This window comes from Pseudomyrmex gracilis, unplaced genomic scaffold (genome assembly GCF_002006095.1).
Source record: "Pseudomyrmex gracilis isolate BER0280 unplaced genomic scaffold, ASM200609v1 scaffold_83, whole genome shotgun sequence".
Taxonomy (NCBI): domain Eukaryota; kingdom Metazoa; phylum Arthropoda; class Insecta; order Hymenoptera; family Formicidae; genus Pseudomyrmex; species Pseudomyrmex gracilis.
The window spans coordinates 162,150-183,659 of NW_018020667.1; the positions used below are offsets into that span (position 1 = coordinate 162,150).

The following is a 21,510-nucleotide window of genomic DNA, read 5'->3' on the forward strand; positions in this document are numbered from 1 at the left end:
TCATAACTTTAATTTATATTTGTAATTATAGTTCTAGTTTTAATTAAATTAAATTAAATTAAGTTTTTTATTTTGTTATAGTTAATTTATAATTATATATAATTAAACATTTTTAATTTTATATATTTAATTAAATTATATATGAGATTCCGTGAGACGCGCGCGATTTCACATGTGACATAATCGTACATGTAACCAGATATAAAATTTGTTCACGTATGAAGAACTTTTTTTCCAAATTTATATTGTTTTGGCTAATATTTTTAATGAATCGTTCAATGTTCATCGTGATATGTACAATATGTTAGAAATACTTTACACTGCACAACAATTGTAAAGCAGTTTTGAGGCTTATAGTAAAATTGTGTCGGAAGCTCTTTCACAAATACATAAAATAAACATGATTAAATCTGTTATCTGTCTTTTGGATCATTAGATATGTTTATTGTAGTTTTCTTTAAAGTTACAATTTCTTTCCTTTGCCGATTCCGTGCTCTTTTTCGAGGATCTATAATTTTTGGCAAGGTGGAGTTTCAGCATCATCTTACAAGTTATAGATTGTTAATATATGCACCTTCTCTTCGGAGAATCGCGGTTCTATATCGAATTTGTGATCAAGCCACTTTTTCTTTAATATATTGCCTACATTTCGAAGCTGATTAAACTATAATTTTTGCGTAAAAGGAGGGAAACGTCTCGAAATAAAATGCACATTCTCCAACGTGCGGCTGAATCTGCGAGAGTGAATAAAAGCGTAAAATCGTTTAAATGTAGCGGTTTCGTTGCCATGTTTCGGTTTTAGTTCGGCGTTCTGTCTTTCTCGCTGACGATGGCGCTTGATGTGCGTTCACGGATCCGACAGAAGACTAGTTTATCCACCGATATTTGGATCAATATTGCGTCAACGCGCGCTGTTGGCACACTTGTCGGGCATTCCAGCTGATTCCAACACACACAACACCCGCTAATAATTCCCTTCTCCCGATTTTTCCACACAAATGCGATTATCCTTTCCGCAATTCGCTCCGCCATGAAACGGGTCGCAATGTGCTCAGAAATAGTCTCATATGTGAATGGTGCTTAAAACTCGTTAAAGACATTTCTCTTCTCTCTTTCTCTCTCTCTCGCGATCATCAGACAGTGTCTGGAAGCTTGTGTGGTTAACTCGCAGAGCGTGTAAGCATGGCGATCGCATCCTCGCTACGGATAGACGAGCTCGTGCAATCTGTCAGCCTGCACAATCCACGCAAATGGATGTTTAACGGCTACATCTTGCCCTTCGTGGTGCTGCAGTCCGTATGGATTTACTGTTGGATTTTCGTTTACGGGGTCGAGGAGTACTACGAAGCGGGCTTGGCGGGCATCGCGGCGATCGCCGTGCTCCAGATCTTTTTGTGCCTGTGCTGCCAGTGGTCGGTGCACATTCACACGTTTCTGAATTGCAGCTCGGTAAGTTTCTCGCCGTTCAATTTGTTTAAACAACAATATGTTGACACGTGGTTTTCTTCGTGCGTTCCCCCCGCGGGACGTCCCCGCTGCTCGTAACGTGGCAGCCATTCGAAACGGTCTTCTGCTAAGTCGGTCACGTGATGCTTCGGCGGCCGTGTTTAAATGTAATCGGCGTTTTAATGCGCATTCCGCGTTTTATGAGTATTATTTATATTTTATATTATTCGCCACGCGCGCAACAATCGCGAGATTCGCGAACGTTCGTTAAAAATTTCTCACCGCGTATTCGCGATTCGCATTTTGAATTTTGTCGTTTGTGATTCGCATTATAAGCAAATTGCCGTGCTATTACTGAACGGTATACACATTTGTTAATGAATGCGCGATTATATGTTAATTAAACAGCAATTAAATATGCAAGCGCGCATTTTTACACACACAGTGCACATATTTTTTCGCACGAATCTGCAAACACGTGTGTGTAATCTAGCGCTTAATTCGTATCAAATGTCAAGAGAGTCGTCAAACAACATGAAACGTACAAAAATACAGACTTGTGCAACGAGAACGCAAAATGTTTTTTTTTCTTTTTTTTTTTTTAGGAGAAAAATCCGTACAAGGCCACGATAGTAAAAGTAGTGCCTACTCCAAATAACGGATGGTCGGAGCTGATCACACTACGCCACACGCGTCAACAGGAGCCTTGGTTTATTTTTCAAAAAACCAAGTACTGTTGGAATCCGGAAACAAAATCGTTTAGCGAATTGCAGTTCCCGGTCGATTATTCCGTGAAGTATTACTGCGAGTGGAAGGGATATCTCGATCAGAAGGAAGTCGAAGAGGCGGAAGAGAAATATGGCAAGAACAAGTATGTCGTCGAGAAACAATTCTTCTGTTTGTTTTTAATGTATTTTTAGAAATACATTAAAAAGGAAAGAAGGATTCTAAAATGTCGTTTTTAATTAAAAATATCGTTTCTCTCAGATTGGACATCCAATTGCCACAGTTCGGGGAACTCTTCAAGGAACGCGCGGTCGCTCCGTTTTTTGTCTTTCAAGTATTTTGCGTGGTACTGTGGTGCTTGGACAAATATTGGTATTACAGTATATTCACTCTGATTATGCTCGTCATGTTCGAGTGTACGCTTGTGCAACAGCAATTAAGAAACATGGCGGAGATACGCAAAATGGGCAACAAACCATACATGATAATGGTATTTGGATAAAACAAAGTTTCTCTCTCGCTCAAATATTTTTCTGTAAATATTGTATATATGCTCGATCTTTTGGTTTTTTTTTTTTTTTCTAGGTATATAGAAACAGACGGTGGCGATTGTTGTTCACAAACGAATTGGTTCCTGGAGATATAGTTTCTATTACGAGATCTCAAAATGATAATTTAGTGCCATGCGATATGCTGCTTTTGCGAGGACCCTGCGTGGTCGACGAAAGCATGTTGACAGGTACTTAATCGACATCGCGTGTGTTTCAAGTATGTAATAAATAAGTAAATAAATTGTGTATCACATAGCTACATAACAACTGAAAATATCTAGGTGAATCTGTACCACAAATGAAAGAACCGATTGAAGATATTGATGGAATTAGAACTGTAGATATCGAGGGAGGCGACAAGTTTCATGTGCTGTTTGGTGGAACAAAAGTTGTACAACATACGCCTCCTAGCAAAACTAGCCCTGGCCTTCGAGGTGTGTTAATAATAGGTGTTTTAATAATCGTAGACATATAACATACAGATTGCGCGTTCTCCATTTTCTCCGTTGATAAAAAATGTGCAATATTCAGAAAGTGATAGAGACTTAGAACTGTCGTTTTATCCTTGTTTAGTGACGCGATGAGTGAAAATGAAAAATAAAGGAGAAGTAAGGGAGCGAATAGCTATAAAATTGCCAATAAATAGTGTGATCCGAGTTGTCTCCTCGTTTCAGATGTCGATAGACAGAAACAGATAGACGGTCTCTAACATCTGTCTCTTTCTTAAGATTGATTACTTGATAATATTAATACGTGATATATTTGCAGCAACCGATAATGGATGCATCGCCTATGTATTGCGTACCGGGTTTTCCACGTCACAGGGAAAACTGTTACGAACGATACTGTTTGGCGTTAAGCGCGTCACCGCCAACAATTTAGAAACCTTTTGCTTTATTCTATTCCTGCTCGTTTTCGCAATAGCCGCTGCGGCGTACGTATGGATGAAAGGTTTGGATCTGTTTTTGTTTTTGCGTGACGATAAAGAGTAAATACAAATACATCGTGAAATTACACGGTGCAAATTCTGATTTTTTAGGTATCGAAGATCCTACGAGAAACAAGTACAAGCTGTTTTTAGAGTGTACATTGATCTTGACCTCTGTCGTGCCACCTGAATTACCTATAGAGTTGTCGCTAGCTGTAAATACGTCTCTCGTAGCCTTGTCCAGATTAGGTACTTGAAAAATCGATTCGCAATATCAAAATCCGGTAAATCGCTAGTGAGTCAAACTTTTGTCTTTTCTTTGCTTCAGGTGTGTTTTGCACGGAACCTTTTAGAATTCCTTTTGCCGGCAAAGTCGATATTTGCTGTTTCGACAAGACTGGCACGCTTACCAGCGATAATTTGGTCGTTGAAGGTGTTGCGGGTATCGAGTAAGACAGAAAATCCCCGTATATGTTGCGTTATTTTTTTATAAAAATATTTTATATTACTTTACATAATAATATATAGATAATTTTAAATAAAAAATATTTACATTACTTTTTATAAAAATTTTTTTTGCGTTATATCAGCGAGTATGTAATTTGTCTTTTTTAAGCGATAAACCGGATGTGATCCAGCTATCCGATGCGCCTTTGGAGACTGTTCAGGTGCTCGCTACGTGTCACTCCCTCGTTCAATTAGACGAGGGTATCGTTGGTGATCCATTGGAAAAAGCTACTTTCAAAGCCGTCAAGTGGAACCTCACGAAAAGTACGTACTTGTGGTGCAGACGAGAACTTCAGTGCGTTTATATTATATTGACGTTCTCGTTTAGGTGATTCTGTGATTCCCAAAAAGGGTAAGACTCCGGCATTGAAGATTGTACAAAGATATCACTTCTCGTCGGCGTTGAAGAGAATGTGCGTTGTAATCGGATTTAATCTCGCCGGAGCTTCGGAAACTCAATACATGGTCACGGTAAAAGGCGCGCCGGAAACTCTAAAGGACATGGTGAGCGAAATCAACACATTTGATTTGTTTCGTTACTGATTCTTTGTGTGCGATTCTCTCAACAAGAATTTGCTTCACAATTTTGTTTCAGTTAACTTCTGTGCCGGAAAATTACGACTCGATTTACTTATCTCTCTCGCGTCGCGGCGCACGAGTGCTCGCTTTGGGATATCGAAAGCTTCCCGGTGTCTTGTCAGCTCAAGACTTGAGAGAATTAACTCGCGAAAAACTGGAGAGCAATCTCAAATTTGCCGGATTTGTTATCATCAGCTGTCCCCTCAAACCGGACTCGAAAGCCGTCATCAAAGAGATCGTCGGTTCTTCGCACTCGGTATTATTTCTAAAATTCTATCCTGATTGTCTAGAAATTTCACAAAAGAGAATATTATGTTTCGAAGAATTGAAACTGATGGATAAATCTGATCTTGCATCGTTACCGCCGTAGGTCGTAATGATAACCGGTGACAATCCGTTGACGGCCTGTCACGTGAGCCGTGAGTTACACTTCACGAAAAAGCCTCACACGCTCGTACTGACCGAAAACTATGGCGAGTGGTCGTGGGAAAGCATAGACAAGACGATTCAGCTTCCTCTGAATGAGAAAAACGTTGAGTCGCACAAAGAGATCTGGAAGAATCACGCGCTTTGCGTCACGGGCGAGGTATGTGACGGACGATTGATGAGTATTGAGAAACGAAGCGTAGATAGCGACAATAATATCACATTGTCGTTGTCTCGTTGACAAGTTTTCTTCTTCGGAAGAACAAATCGTTAAAAACGCTTAATTATCGCGATTCATTACCATACATGGCGTTTGTGTGACAAAATTTTATTTTGGTTATATCTTAGATCGCGAACGTTTCGTGAAGAATTAATCATTGAGAAAGCCATTATATATATTGTTTTGCTTAAATTAATGTCCCAATAATGGATCAATTCCGAACCCTAGAGCTGGTGCGTTGTCAAAACTCACTGATAGTGCCTACTTTGGCAAGCTGTCGCACAAACACTACTTGCTAGCGTTTGACATTTGTTTTTTTCAAAAGCTGAAACTTTGTCAGTCAACAACAACAATGTGAGCACCGTCGCTATCTATACGTCGTTTCGGATATTTATCAATTTGCTCCATGATGGGAACAAAAAAAGATATTATAAATCAAGAGTGACAACTCCACTCCTGTTACATATTATACCGTGAGTCGCAATCTCTACATACCCGTGCGTATTTTAGGGTCTGTCGTATTTGAAAGGAGAACAACCGGAGCTTCTTCGGAAGCTGTTGCCACACATCGTAATCTTTGCGCGGTGCGCACCGAAGCAGAAAGAGTTCATTATCATATCGTTGCAATCTTTGGGCTACACAACGTTAATGTGCGGCGACGGCACGAACGACGTCGGTGCTTTGAAACATGCTCAAGTGGGTGAGTTTGGCGAGAGAACACGAGAACGCAGTAGGCGCGCAAGTTTCTTTGTTTTGTTTTGTTTTTTTTTTTTCAATAGGTATCGCGATTCTTTCTAGTCCACCTGAAAAGGCGCTCTCTGACAAACGGGAGGAGGTGAAAAACGATATCGTTGCGCTGTCCACGAACAACGGGCCGAGATTCAATCCGAGATTGCCGGACAATACTCGTACGAAATTGCAGAAGATGCTGAAAGACCTTGATAAAGAGTTGCACGAGGATTTTACGGTTGTGAAACTCGGCGACGCTTCCATCGCGGCACCGTTCACCAGCAAAATGTCGTCCATTCAATGCAGTAAGAAGATTCGCGGAATATAAATTATATCCGCGTTAAAATTTTTTTAATTCAGACGCACAAGTGCGCTTCACTCTTGTTTTTTTTTCTTTTTTTTTTTTTGCAGTATGTCACGTGATCAAACAAGGACGCTGCACCTTGGTCACCACGTTACAAATGTTCAAAATACTCGCGCTTAACGCGTTGATACTCGCGTACGGCCAGTCGGTGCTGTATCTGGACGGGATCAAGTTCAGCGACGCGCAGGCGACATTTCAGGGTATTCTTCTGGCAATGTGTTTCCTCTGCATTTCGCGATCGAAGCCACTGAAGACTCTCTCGCAGCAGCGACCGCTACCGAACATCTTCAATTTGTACACCATCGCAACTGTGTTTATGCAATTCATCGTACACTTTGCCTGTATCATTTATCTGGTGAAAGAAGCCACTCTTCTGTCACCGAAGTAAGTCGCGTCTTACCGCGCGGACGTCGCGTGTTTCTCGAATGTGTTTAATCAATTTGTTTTGTTAGGAACGATAAGTTGGCGTCCATCCTGAACACGTCTGACGCCGATCCGTTGAGTGTGGACGATGACAGTAAGGAAGAAGAACAACCGTTTGAACCCAATTTAATCAACAGTACTGTGTTTATGATTTCGACGTTCCTTCAAGTTTCTACTTTTGCTATAAATTATCGAGTAAGTTGGTCGCGCACATACACATTTTGCAACAAATTATATATAGTGACGTTGATAAGAAATTTTACATATTTTAAATCGTAACAGGGTCTGCCTTTTATGGAGAGTTTAACTCAAAATAAGGCTCTTTTATTCAGTCTTACGAGCTGCGGTGCTGTTATTCTATTTCTTACCGGTGGACTGCTCCCGGAGGTGGCGATGCACTTCGAGATTGTAGACTTTCCAAGCGAAGTAAGTTTCACGCGCGTGAACGTAAAACGCGCATAGAAAAACATTTGCAACAAAAACGTAACAAACGTGATTTATTATGAGCGCAACCATGTCACTTATCATGTTTTTTTATTATGTTTTGCAGTTCCGTACGGTACTGGCTCAAATACTAATCGCGGATTTAGTATTCGCGTATATAGTCGATAGAACCTGTTTATGGCTCTTTGGCGAGGGGAAACAACACGAACTGTGATGAAACCACTACTTTTCGTCGATTACTAAGACTTTTGTACGTGACTTTTTGTTATTGATCTTGTTCCACGTTAAGAGGTGACAATATTTCTGTATTTAAGAAACCACCAGTAGAAACGTTGCGCTCCGAAAAATAAATACGTACGAACGTTTATCGAGTGTATCAGGATGTATTGAATAACCCTGATGATGAAACGAACTGAGATATATATGTATCTTCACGAAAAAAAAACGTCGATAACGACACACAAAATCACAATCCAATTCGGCAATCGTGCACAAGAAACATGTATTTGCATTTTGTATTTTATTATGTCAACAACAGATTCCTCTTTGTTTCTTTTTTCTATATCATGTTGTGTGTGCGTGTGTGTATATATATATATATATAAATGTTATGTACAAATATATGTGCATCTTATTCATTATCTGTCTAATTGTTTGCTCTTCGTTTCTTCTTCGTGGAACAAGAAGTAACACGCTCTCATGATCATTACTTGTCGATGATAGCGTTACGATACCACTGGTCTGCAATTTTTGTTTGTCACTTTTTGAATGAAGAGACGTGACTCTCATAGATTTTGATGTGTGTACGCGCGCGCTGAATTCGAATCGAAAATTTGCTTTAATTTTTTCACAGTATTTTCAAACGCGAAATTCTGAGATCCCGTTTGAATTCTAACGCACATCAAAATCTACAAAAATCAGCTTTCTTCGTTAAAGTGACGAAAATTGTGTGCACGGCCGGTGTAATTGTCAAGATTACGTGAGAAACGGCTCAAAAACACGAAAACCAAATTCAAAGGAAAAAAAAATCAGCAAGAGCCAACGCGCAAAAATTGTAATAATAATTTCTTTATTTATTCAAAATACACGACCGCGCAAAGATTGATGTAGTCTGTGCTCAAGTGAACCTTCTATCAATACTCTTGCGTTCTGAAATTCTCGTCTTCAAGAGTCCATTTCTTCTCTATCCCACGTAATACTCGACAGTTCGAAGAAGGAGACAATAATCATCTTTCTAATCTGCATTCTTTTTTTTTTTTTATTTGTTTAAAACTTATCTTTCTTTGGAATTGTGTCAAAGTCCAGAAAGATAATACATGTGTTTTTTTATATTCATGTATACAGAATGAACTGCAATGATGGAAAAGATAAGCTCTTTTAAGGAGAAAACTAAATGTTGAAAATGTGGTCAAAATATATATATATATACTTGAAGAATAAAGAAGTTTGTTATGTGATTTGCGCGTACACAGACATATTGGCTGAGACTACTTTTTCCTTTCGAATTCGGTTAGTAAGCACAGTATTATAAGCCCCTGTATTGTGCGCGTCTCATTGGTGTCCCTCTGAATAATTTTCAAGAAACACTTCGTTTCCCAATATATTAGTGACAGATTGCGAGATTAATGTGTGCACGATATGTTCCAATCAAAAAAAAAAAAAAAAAAAGACACGCGTATTACATGTACATATAAAGCTGTAGACAAACGGATTATTTTCATAAGATTTTCATTGCTTAGATATATATTTATATCATAGTTAGATATAAATATTAAAAGTGTATGATATATATACATATACACATATTCTTTACATATAAATATCTACATACGCGAAATGTTTTATAAAAATTCCTTATTAACTTTTATGATGAATAGAAACTCTTGCGCGTGTTGTCCGCCGCGCTGACAATTGGGTTTGAAACGATGACGTTATTAACGCGTTTTCGTAAATCATCAACTGCATTCCATTTTAATAACGTCACGTGTGTTGTTTATCCGTTAGGTTGTTTCGCGCGAATTTGCTCTAATTGCGTGCAATTGTGTATAACTTTGTCTCTTGAAATCTAAAAGGTCAAGCCTCGCGACGATTGTAAGAATATTTCTGTCACATCCTCCGGTTCTTCGATTTTTATTAGTCTGTTGCAAATTCAGCGAGTGGTAGTCGTTATTTTATATTATTACGATTAACAACAAAATTTGCACACAAAGCGACAAAAAAACAATTTATTTATAAAGATAATTTGTATGTACAATTTACAATGTACAATTCACTTATAAATACACAATTATAAAGACTATTAGTTTATATGTGACAGTCATTTTCTCCTTTTCTTTTTCCGTGATATTTTTTTCTATACAATAATAAGTTCATGATTCGGCAAGAAAAAGAACGCGATGTGATTGGTAAGAATTTTCGTCATTCAGTCATTCTCTCGATCGGTTCATTCAAATCTGTACGCCGTCGTATTCTAACTGCGCTAACTGCACTATCAGCGTTTTTCTCTCACGTACGATTTACCACATGATATAATTGTCGCTATGGCACGGAGCTGTTCTCAGTCGATCGCGGTCGCCGCTCACGAACGTACCTCCCGCTGACTGTGATTATTTATATATACATGTTATAGCCAATAAACTGTCGCGCTTTGCACGCTCGTTACATGTGTGTTTGAAAAGCGAAAGTGAATGGAAAGTTAATGTTCCATTGTTCAGATGGAAATTTTGTTAACGTCCGCGCACTATGAACTTTCGCGCCATGACCGACCGTCTTCGTTTTGAGAGAATTTAATAAACGAGTTTTCTTATTATTTAAGAAGTATGTGACGTCGAGGTTTTTTTTATTGAGTATAAATTTTTCCGCTCGCAGTTTAGCAGAGGCGTTTCTTTAACGACGATTTGACGACTGTGTCGAAATTGTTAAATTGTGACAAAATTTGTGTGTTGTCGACGAATTTCTCTCAAAACTGTCCGAGGTGAAATATTTAGTCAGCGGGAAAAAGAAATATCAGAAACAAGAAGAGAGAAACGAAATATACAAAGCGCATTGAAGATAATTATCGAGAGAAGCTATTATTATTTACTAGATAATACATTCGTAAGTAACAGGCACCAATTTTAAACGTACCGCCATATTAGTACGCGGTGCATTATTTCCGGCACGAATAGAAACACACGATAGGAAATATATATATATATTAAAATAAAAAATTCCAAAATTCCGGAGTAATCCGTTTCAAGGCCAGTCGCCGCGTATAAAAAGAAAATGCATGTCAATAAATTTCAGCAATTTATATATTTTACGATAACATCACTTTTGTTTTAAATGTCTATAAATACTATTACATTATCGATATATTAATAATACATATATTTAATTTTATACGTGAAGAAAATATTTTTTAATTACGGAAAACGAAAACAAAAAGTTCTTCAAATCTCCTTGAGGATTCTCGACTGTATGCACATTTAGCGAAATTCAATATTGACTTTTTTCAGAATTTTTTTTTCTCAAACCTGTTTTTTAGCAACCAGCTATTTCTATCGCACAACTTATATCGTATTAACGCATATATAATGTGTCTTTCAACCCACACAGAACTTTACTAGATGTTTATTAGGCGTTAACTCCATGCGATATCTAATAGATAATCCACTAGATGTTTAATGGAATTTTTTGTTCTGCGTGGAAATTTTTTTATTTCTATATAAAAAAAATATATATGTATTAGAAACAATAGGTACATAATTATAAAAAATATGCATAATATTCATAATCGATATACATCTCAGATAAATCTATTTTGTTTTCAAAAAAAGTCGACATAACAATTTTAAATACGTTCACAACACAGATATAAAAGTATTATCACAGTTCTCTCTGTTCTGTTCCTTTCTCTTTTTCTGATAAAAGAGATTGAGGAAAATCGAATAAATGATGTTTGGTGCGTGACGTGGCTATTACCGATTGTCGATTAAGGTCGCCTCGTACTCGTTGCAATTGTTGCATTGTTTCCTCAACTTGCATCTCGTGAGATTTTGTTGCTGCAATGACTGTTCGCGAACGTTGGAAGAAGTCACGTGACCAAGCGCACTAAATATAAAGAATGACTATTTATAAAAAGCACGCGTATCATCTGTCGACTATTTCTGCACGTCTAACAGTCGGTAATACTAATTATCCACTGTTGATGTCGCTAATTATCGTCTAAAAGTATAAAATGTATATATTTATTTATTCATTTATTTATCACGGAATTATAAAAACAAATTGTAAGGAGATAAAACTTGCGTTGACTGCAAACGAAATCGAAAACTCCAACATTGCTGACATGGCGTGACTTAATACCAGTTAATTCTTAAATAATCTTTTGTTCAATTAGTCTATTGACACTATCACATAATGCTCATTTTTCATCATGAGGTGTTAATCGAGATAAGTACCGAGTAACGTATTCGATAATGCACAAAACATCTATGAGAAAAGTATAAATGTATGTACATACATTTTTTAAGGAATTATAAAAAGAATTGTAAGAAGATAAAACTCGCGTTGATTGCAAAACAGAATTGAAAACTTCAACATTGGTGTGGATGCGACATGACACTTAATACCAATTAATCTTCAAATAATAATCTTTTGTTCGATTAGTCTATTGACATTATCATCGCATAATGCTTGTTTTTAATTACGCGATGTTAAATGAGATAAGTAACGTATTTGATGATTGCACCTGCGAAGTACATTTTCTTCTTATCATTTAATCCCGAAGATAACATCGCTCTAACCAAATGTGTCACACAATTGGAGGATTCGCGCGATTTGTAAGCTTCTTTTCACAAAACTAAAAAACGCAATGTTTCAAAAGATATCTCATTCGTGTGAGATATCTAATTGCGTCAATCTTTAAACGTCAGAATACAAAAACCATATATGTGTAAATTTTGTTGCAAATGTGTGCAAAAGAAAAATCGAAATATTCTTCATACTATTTCGCACATACAGTGCGCGCGAGCAAATAATTTTTTTGCATTAGATATACATATAAATTTTTCTTCACGCTTAGAAACACTCGCGACTCCGTAATTAATCCTGGCATTTCGTTCAACTAAAGTAAGAGAATTCGCGCGTTGTTATTCCTTCTCCGTATATAGACAAATATTTTATATCTGATTATGTACACCAGGAAAAATGGATTAGATCTAATTTAGATCTAACGAGTTAAAAAGTGGAAAAATAGATCTAATTAGATCTAAATAGATCTAATCTAAATTAAATCTAAATAGATATAAAGTAAGTAGATTGAAATAGATATAAGAGAGAGATATCTAAATAGATCTATGTATACTTTATTTATTCTTAGATCTACTTTATATCTACTACTCAGATCTATTATATTAGATCACCTCAGATCTGCTTTAGATCTGAGTAAACCTAAAGTAGATCAAATAATAAAAATAAAAGTGTAAATTTACATAGATTTATTTATATCTATTTAGATCTATTTTATATCTAATTAGATTTAATTTGGATCTAATTGGATCTATTTTTCCATTTTTTTATCTCGTTAAATTTAAATTCAGATATAATTCTTTTCTCGGACATTGCATCATATACAACTATATTGTATATAAGATCGTCTCAATTTTGAATATATTAAGTATAATAATATTATTTTTAACCAGAGATATTGAATTCGTTCATATACGCAAGACTAATTTGTCTCGGGCAGTTTCGATGTTGTAATGAAAAAGATAAAAGAAGTTGCTTTGCAAGTGTTAACGATGATCTTTTCTAATGAGAGAATGATATCTCAAAACTATATTTGAAATTAAAAGAAATCATACATGTGTTAATATTTATTTAATTTTTTTTTGTTTTTTCTCTTTAATTTTATTTAATAGAACACAAAGGTGAACAATGTGAAGCGTGTGAGTAGCAACATAGTTGTCTCATTTATCATTGCTATTTCTTTGTTAGTTACACTAGTTACAGTTTCTTTGCTAGTTACACTGAAATCTCTCTCTCTCTCTTTTTTATCTCTTTTATGGGTAAATTATCTCCTTCTAATCGTATCTCATTACTGTGAAACACAAACATTTAAAATGCCGACGGCATTGTTAGCAATATAATTCAACGCTATACGGCGATTGTCATTCAGCGTTAACGAGATGAAATGACTAGCACGTGTTAAGGAGTCATAGGTCAGTGGATAGTAACGGAGAAACGTTAACGTTGGCAGATCTTAATGTGGCTGAGCGCAATATCTTTTCAGATCAGTTGATACTGTCGCAATATTTCACGCAAAACATGAGCTCTTTCTCTCTCTCTACATGTACATATATGTGTACATTGTTAAAGTAATGTTAAAATAAAGTGATGTCAAAATATTTTTTCATAATTTTGAACGATTCTATGTTTATAAAATTGTACTTGTGTGTGACAATAAAAACTTAACACCGCGAGAATTTGTACAAAAGTAACTTATTATATATTACATATATTTGTTACATGTTATATATATTTTTATTATTACGATATATAATATATTGCATTATTATAAATATTATTCTTATATTATTACAAATATATTTGTATTTATTATATATAAAATAAATTATTTTTATATATTTCTTGTGGAGTTACATGTAATATGTTTTTATTGTCACACACAAGTACAATTTTACAAACATAAGGGCGATCTAAAATCACGAATAAATATTTTTAACAACATTTTGTCTCGGAACATTCTTTAAAAGAGAAACAATTCCTAATAATTCCAATATTTATGTCCTACATTTATTTATATACATAAAATAAATATTATATACTAAATAAATACCGAAATAAAATTGTTTGGAAAGAACAATATCATTTACATAAAAAATATATAAACGTATAAATAATAATTTATATAGATATATATAAATTGCATTTTTTTTTTTCGATTCAATGCAGAATGGCAAACTATTTTGCGGCAAAGTGCCAATCAATAGTCATATATTACTTTGACGGAGCAGGTTAAAAATAGACGTTTGATTTTAAAACGCGAAAGAAACCGCTGATTCACGATGCGATTTTAACATCGATACAAAAGTTATCACAATTTCGCGAATACATATTGGATAGATTTAGCTCTTTGATTTTAGCAAAGATGGTAGTTGAATCGGAAGAAAGAGGGTACTTCCATTGGATCGATTGGCTGGTGTTCGCACTTATGCTCCTCGTGTCTGCCGCAGCCGGCTTATGGCACTTCAGAAGGGCGCAAAAGTCGAATACTGAGGACTACTTGCTCGGAGGAAGGAGCTTAGGACTCTTTCCCGTGTCCGCTTCTCTCGTTGCCAGGTAAGCCCGATTTGCCACTCTTTGACGAGATTTAAGTCTGTTTATACAAAAAAAAAAAAAGAAAAAAAAAAGAAAAAGGAAAAGAGTAAAAGAAAACTCCAGAAACGAAAGAGACAATGGACTCGTAGAAAAAGAGCGCTCTTAATTTTAACAGAAGTATATTAACGTTGAAGATTCACAAGACGGTAATTGTTGATTAACGTCCTCGGGACAAAGTCCAAGAAAAAAAAAGATTGTTTCTAACTAATTGAAATGACGAGGAAAAAGCTTTGGCGCGTCAATTAGTTTAGATTCGTCGAAATTGATTATTGAATACCGTCTTTTTTTTTCTTCGACTCGGGCGTTTTGATCGATCAATCATGCAGAATGTTTAATCGATTCCGATCGTAAACTGTAGCTTCATATCAGGCGTGACGATCCTGGGCACTCCAGCGGAAATCTACAATTTTGGCACGCAATACTGGATCACCGTCATCTCGATCTTTTTCGCCGGTCTCGCGGTCGCCTACGTGTATCTCCCCGTCTTTACCACGCTGCAACTTAATTCCGTGTACGAGGTTCGTTCGAGGGATTGACGCCTTTATTTTTGTTCCGTTTTTTTTTCCTTGCAACTTTGTTGACTCCCGCGTTCTCCGCCAATTTTCACTCACACACACACACACAGTCGATGTTTCTGATTTTTTTTTTTTTTTTAGTATCTGGAATGTCGATTTGATCGGAACGTGCGAATGCTCATATCCTCGATTTTCGTCTTCGATGTGGTGAGTTTGCGACGAATCAGCATAAAGGTCCGCCTTCTATTTCTTTTTCTTTGTTATCTCTCCTTCATTTCTCTTCGTTAACTTTGTCACTCGAGGCCACACACGAGAGTGAGGACAAATTGATAGTTTTTGTTTTTGTTTGTTTTAGATTCTGTACGAATCGATCGTGGTCTACGTTCCTGCGTTAGCGTTAAGTCAAGGTATATACATAATTCATGATGTTCGCGTAAGAAATCGTTATTCCATTTTCATTAAGGCCTTTTGCTAAATTTGTTTCAGTGAGCGGCATCAATATACACGTAATCGGAGCCATTGTATGCGCCGTCTGCGTGTTCTATACCGTTTTGGTAAGTCAGAACACACACTCCGTGTGTGTTTCGAAATTAAAAGAAGGAAAGGGATGAAGAAACATATCGTTGAATTATTAGTAAAGGCTCATTTGCCCGTCCGCTAAAGACGAGAGACACGAGAGAGAGAATGGCGGACGGAAAGCGCGTTCGGTCGCGCGAATCAACGCGTCTCTCGCACTTGAATGTTGGATAAGAGCGCGCACACATTGCGCGCGCGGGGAACGACGGAAAACGGTGGTCGTGGTGGCGGAACGCGCGGTGGCGGAACCGAAGCTCAAGCTAATTTTCCGAGGGAGGCTCGTTCGCCGAATTCCCGCGGGATGGCTGGAGTTCCTCGGACACGGTCTGGCGTAGGAAACAATTTTCAGTGGACAATGCCGCGAAGAATCTCACGCGAGAAGCCTTAGTACTGGAAATGTTTATGGACGGAAACTGAAAGCCCGACAATGGCACGAGGAAACAATGGCGCGGAGAACGTCGGTTGTTATCGTAGCAGCGGATCACAAAGCCGGCGCTGAAGTGATTAATCGCGGGATCGCGCGCCTGTAATTATCCGAGCAATTTGTTGGATCTCGTATTAATGAGAATTTATCGTGGTTGAGTGGCTCTTTACAAATTTGTTTATTATGCGCCGTGTGCGCACGCGCGAGCATTCGCGCGGACTGTTATCTAATTGCGAGCTCTCCAAGAGCGCGCGCACACGCTCCCACACACACACACATACACACACTCGTCCCATTATTACATTCTCCGGAATTAGATATCATATCTCTGGATAATTTATAACAATTATTTATTTATTTACATATTCGTGCAAATTTCTATTTTGTTCGTTCGTCGCGGAAAAAACTAGGCGATGATAAAATACGTAAATAAAGAGCGAAAATCCTGGCGCTTGACAAAAACTGACAGAATTTTGCAACGAAAAAAATTGCTCCAAAACAAAAACGAGATTGTGTTGTTTTTGTTTTGTTTTTTAATAAAAATTTTTCACATTGCGATTGTTTCATCGTATAACAGGGCGGTATTCGGGCGGTGGTTTGGACGGACGCGCTGCAAGTCGGCGTCATGATAGCGGGCGTTATTTCGGTTACCGCTCTGGGGACTTATCAAATGGGAGCGACCGAAATCTGGAATAAGGCTCTTGATGCCAAGCGTGTCGAGTTTTTCAAGTAAGATTTCAACAAGCGCCATTTAGATAGTTGCACGTTGGGCAATTGATAAGAAACGACTCATAAATAACGATAATAACAGTATCGTTGATAAATTTTGCTCTTTCGAAGAAGAAATAGTGTCAAACCCTGACTCGTTATCGCAAGCATAGTGTCACAACTCGTCAAAGTACAGCCATTTACGATGACTTTGTTGTCGCGCGAGACATTTTGTCAGACTCGGAAACAAATGGAAATCGCACGGGGCCGCATGGTCTGGCAAATGAGACGGATGAGACACCAATTTTAAACTTAACTCGCAAATTTTGAAATTGTTAAAACGCGAGAGCTTAGTTGGTGTCAAAAATCACTGAGACCGTCTAATTCCGGCGCGACACCACTTGCGACAACGAGGCAGCGTTTATTTTCTTCCAAAAGATAAAATTTGTCAGCGACAACAGAAATACGATAATGTCGCTATCTCTTATTCGCATTGTTTCGGATACTTATCAATCGCCCTTCGTACGTGTCTTTTCCTCTTACACGCGGGATGCGTCTCTATACGCTCGCGCGCGCTTACGTACATATATTGCAGCTTCGATCCGTCGCCCTACACAAGGCACACTGTTTGGACGGTGCTGATTGGTTCGTGGCTCTACTGCACCTCGTACATCGCCGTCAATCAAACCATGGTGCAACGTTACAAGTCTTTAAAAAGTACAAAGATATCTCAATTGTGAGTATGTCACACACGTGAGTGATTGTTGCAGAGAAATCAAAATGTAAACTGCGCCTCTTCGTTTTCCAACGCGGAGGACAACGTCGCCGAACTTCACTCACACACCGTTCGAATCGCAAATCTTCGCAATGTTCCATTATTGCAGGTCCATCGCCATATTTACCGTCAGCGTAATGCTGTTTATTTCAATATGCTGCTGGTGCGGATTGGTTCTCCTGGCTTGGTGGTCACCGCCAAAATGCGATCCAAGAGTCAGCGGCTTGATCACAGCCGACGATCAACTGCTGCCCGCTTACGTAATGGAAATCGCCAATCATTTGCACGGAATACCAGGTCTCTTCATTTCTGGGATTTTTGGCGCGGCGCTCAGGTAATCAACGCGAATTAACGTAATTAACAGAATTGTGAAATCAACAATTGCTCGTTAATAAAAAAAAAAAAAAGAAAAAACAATGTTTAATTGTTCGACTTCGTGCGCGAAGTACATTGGAATCGTTTTGTTCTGACGCAGTTCTCTGTCAGTGGGTCTCAACTCGACGTCCGTCGTGATCCTGGAAGACTTCGTCAAAGGTTGCTTCAAGATAAAACCGAGCGAACGCAGTTCCATCATTTTTGTGAAAATCCTAATTGTGGTGCTTGGTTTGATGTCGTTGGGCATTCTTTTTCTGGTTGAGAAAATGGGAGGAGTTCTGTCCGTAAGTGTTTTCAATTTTATGTAATCTATTCGCTCTGTTGTCGAGAGACACGGTAGTGTCTCTCTGCGCAAAACTGAATATATCGGGAATAAGCGAGATTTTCATTCCGCAATATTTTAGTTACGATTGAATCGATCGACTTCTGTTTAGTCTCACTTACAAGGAAAACTCGCGAACTCGAAAATTCTTCTGATGAAACTTTGCACACATGTAGGGAGGATAAACAGATGAATGTAGACATTTTTTATGGCTAAAAAAATAATTTTTTTTCAAAATGTTATTAAGGTAATTATAAATAGAAGAGTTTTTTGTTAGAAAACTTTTAGAATCGTTTTTGGGCAGCACCTGAAAATATTCACATTCATCTATTTACCTCCCATCTCCCTACATGTGTGCAAAGTTTAATCAAAATCAGAATTTTCAAGTTCGCGAGGTTCTTTTGTTAAAAAGAAAACTAAAGAAAAAAAGTATTTTCTTTGTCTCTGTCTTCTGAGATATTTGAAACTAAAGAAAAGTCTGAAATATTTCTATAATTTAAAATCTTAAAAATATAATAATAGACAAATATTGTTTTAATTATAGGTGACAAACAGCTTGGCCGCTATAGCCGCCGGCACTTCTTTCGGCGTTTTCACTCTGGGAATTTTGTTCCCGTGGGCAAATTCCAAGGTAACGAGACATATATAAAATCCGATTAATCGTCGTCTAACGTGAATTAAATTAATCAACATGCACGAGAAAGATCTATTGTTTCTTAGGGTGCCTTCGTTGGTGCCATTGCAGGGTTCACAATGGCTGGATTTGTTAGTTTTGGAGCGAATGCGGCTATCGCCTCTGGTATCATGGTGCCGAAGAAACTTCCAGTTCCATCGTGCTCCGGAAATTCTAGCCATGAATTCTTCAAGCAATTCGAAACGTGAGTCTCTTGTGAAAAGTTTTCCGATTCATTTAAATTTCTTTTTTATTATTAAACGCAAACACAAGCTGAAAAATGTTTGATCAAATACTGCCTGCGTCCTGTTGTTTACATACATATGTATGTGTATAAACAACAAACCTTACTTTAATTACAAGTTTTTATTAAATTCTTATCTCTCTCGATAACTTTCAATCACGACTGAACATTTGTGTGTGCCTCAGCGAGGACGATGTGTTTCCGTTGTACCGGTTGTCGTATCACTGGGTCGCCCCTATTGGCACGCTGATGGTACTTGTGGTAGGCGGGATCGTCACTTGGATGACAGGCGCGAGGGATCCTTCGTCGATCGACAGAAGTTTGCTTTCTCCGGTGATTCATAGGTAATAGAGACACACGTTTCCCGGGATTTTATCGCGACTCAGAAAGAGATATCTGCACATTTGATTTATAGGTGGTTACCGCAACGGAAATTCCAAAGTGATGGACTACGCTTGTCGGCGTCAACCGAACCGCAAGTACCGGCGAATCTGTTATCAACGATTATTTGCCAAAACTCGCATCCCGATGGATCGTTGCGAAAAGAAGAACCCGCGAACGAATTGTCGTTGTCGTGATGAGCGACACGTGTATACGTTTTTAATTGCGTAACTTCGTTTGCGTAACAGTTTGTCAAGTACGTTTTTTAGAATTTTTTTGACATATGCATTTAATGAGAATTAAATTGGAAAAGATATATACATATACATATAGGCGATGAACTTCTCGATGAAACCGAGAGTGGAATCGGAATTCTTGCGGTTTTCTCAACTTTGCGCGGACAAAAGTGTAGGTATCGCAAAGTTAACGAAAAAAAAAAAAAGATCGCGCGTTAACGAATTTCTCGTTACAATTTGCATATATTTTAATGAGACGAACTGATCCAATTGTCAAAGAGACAACAATCTATATTAATTTGAAAGTACATTAACCGCACAAATTAATTTATCGTACTAATCTATGTTGACATGTATGTAAAACCGAACAAGTGATATTTTTAATATATCAAATATGTATGTATATGTAGATATGTATGTATATACATATGTATAACACATATACTAATCTCAAATAGAGTATTTAGATACATCAAGTGTTACATATATTTTTCATAAAATAAATAAAAATAATATATTCATTATTCTGCAGTTGCGTATTTGTTATTTAAGTCTCTATCGTGCGCACGTTACTTTGTCGCTAAGTTTAAAATAAAGAGATGACACGCGGTATGAACGCACGTGTACTTGGCGCCGTTGTTTTCACTCTTTTTTGAAAAAGCAAGTTTTTTTCGAGATATTAAAAATAACACATTTGTCATGTGGTTATTTATATTTGTGATTTGAGTTTCTATCGCTCGCACACATACCCACAGACCCACATTACCTTGTTGCTAAATTTAATTCAAGTACGATTCGCGAAAATAACAGTTTTTTGTTTGCCCTTTGCGACGAGACCGCAAACGTCATCTGTTCTTGAAAATGTTTGAAAAGGGAGTAGCCGCGCGATTCGTGTCAGACATTCAAGACACGAATTCGCGCTGGGAACGCCACCGCTAAATGACGCATTTATTTAATATCCCGATGAATCGCGTCGAATCGCACGAAAGGATTTTCTTTCTTTTTTTTTTTTTTTTTTTCACCACGGAACCCGCGCGCCCGTGATCGTGAAGGGCGGCACGTTCCTAAAGAAAATTGCGATTCGCAAGTTGCGTACGGGCTTTATTAAGCGCGCTTCATGCGCCATTTGCATTCGTCTGGGCGGCTGATAGATTCGGAATTTCCACGTACGTCCTCTACGTGGCTTATATTATATATAGTTATATACATATATATATACATATACTATATATATATATACATATATATATATATATATAACGTGGAAGAACGGAGCGGAGACGCGACGCGCGTAGAGCCCCGTTGCGCTCGCGTTCGCTTCGGAGCGCGGAAACAGGCGGCGGCGAGAGGGTAGGAACGGGAAGGAAGGTACGGGCGGGGGAGTTCGGGGGGAGAGCGAAAGGGGTAGAGAGAGTGGCTGAGGTGGCGGGTTGCAGAGACGGATATAGACGGATAGAGACGGATAGAGAGAGGTCGCGAGGCTTGAATGGGGCTAGTTTGAGATAGTTAGCGGGCCTTCAGGGGCACAATCGGCCGCGATTGGCGGGCCTACAAT

General features: G+C 37.8%; 2 protein-coding genes across 7 annotated transcripts; both read left to right on the forward strand.

Moving 5' to 3' along the window:
• Positions 1-454: 454 nt before the first annotated feature.
• Positions 455-9,011, forward strand: LOC109855215 (manganese-transporting ATPase 13A1). Its single transcript, XM_020429164.1, has 18 exons — positions 455-1,449; positions 2,052-2,317; positions 2,434-2,662; positions 2,758-2,911; positions 3,005-3,157; positions 3,492-3,674; positions 3,763-3,900; positions 3,980-4,100; positions 4,268-4,422; positions 4,487-4,662; positions 4,754-4,993; positions 5,108-5,323; positions 5,894-6,083; positions 6,163-6,417; positions 6,524-6,860; positions 6,929-7,094; positions 7,182-7,325; positions 7,450-9,011. The coding sequence occupies exons 1-18, from the start codon at positions 1,183-1,185 to the stop codon at positions 7,555-7,557; spliced, it is 3,498 nt and encodes a 1,165-aa protein (XP_020284753.1). The 5' UTR covers positions 455-1,182; the 3' UTR covers positions 7,558-9,011.
• Positions 9,012-9,893: 882 nt separating this feature from the next.
• On the forward strand, positions 9,894-20,161 carry LOC109855216 (sodium-coupled monocarboxylate transporter 1). 6 transcript variants are annotated; one of them, XM_020429167.1, is made up of 14 exons: positions 9,894-10,439; positions 14,472-14,687; positions 15,085-15,244; positions 15,383-15,448; positions 15,597-15,648; positions 15,728-15,795; positions 16,819-16,970; positions 17,545-17,685; positions 17,834-18,058; positions 18,200-18,383; positions 18,966-19,052; positions 19,142-19,299; positions 19,524-19,682; positions 19,754-20,161. In XM_020429167.1, the coding sequence occupies exons 2-14, from the start codon at positions 14,497-14,499 to the stop codon at positions 19,914-19,916; spliced, it is 1,806 nt and encodes a 601-aa protein (XP_020284756.1). In that variant the 5' UTR covers positions 9,894-10,439; positions 14,472-14,496; the 3' UTR covers positions 19,917-20,161. The 6 variants fall into 6 exon arrangements, with proteins under 6 accessions (XP_020284756.1, XP_020284755.1, XP_020284754.1 ...); XM_020429166.1 differs by having other exon boundaries at positions 14,478-14,687; XM_020429165.1 differs by having other exon boundaries at positions 14,492-14,687.
• Positions 20,162-21,510: the final 1,349 nt, after the last annotated feature.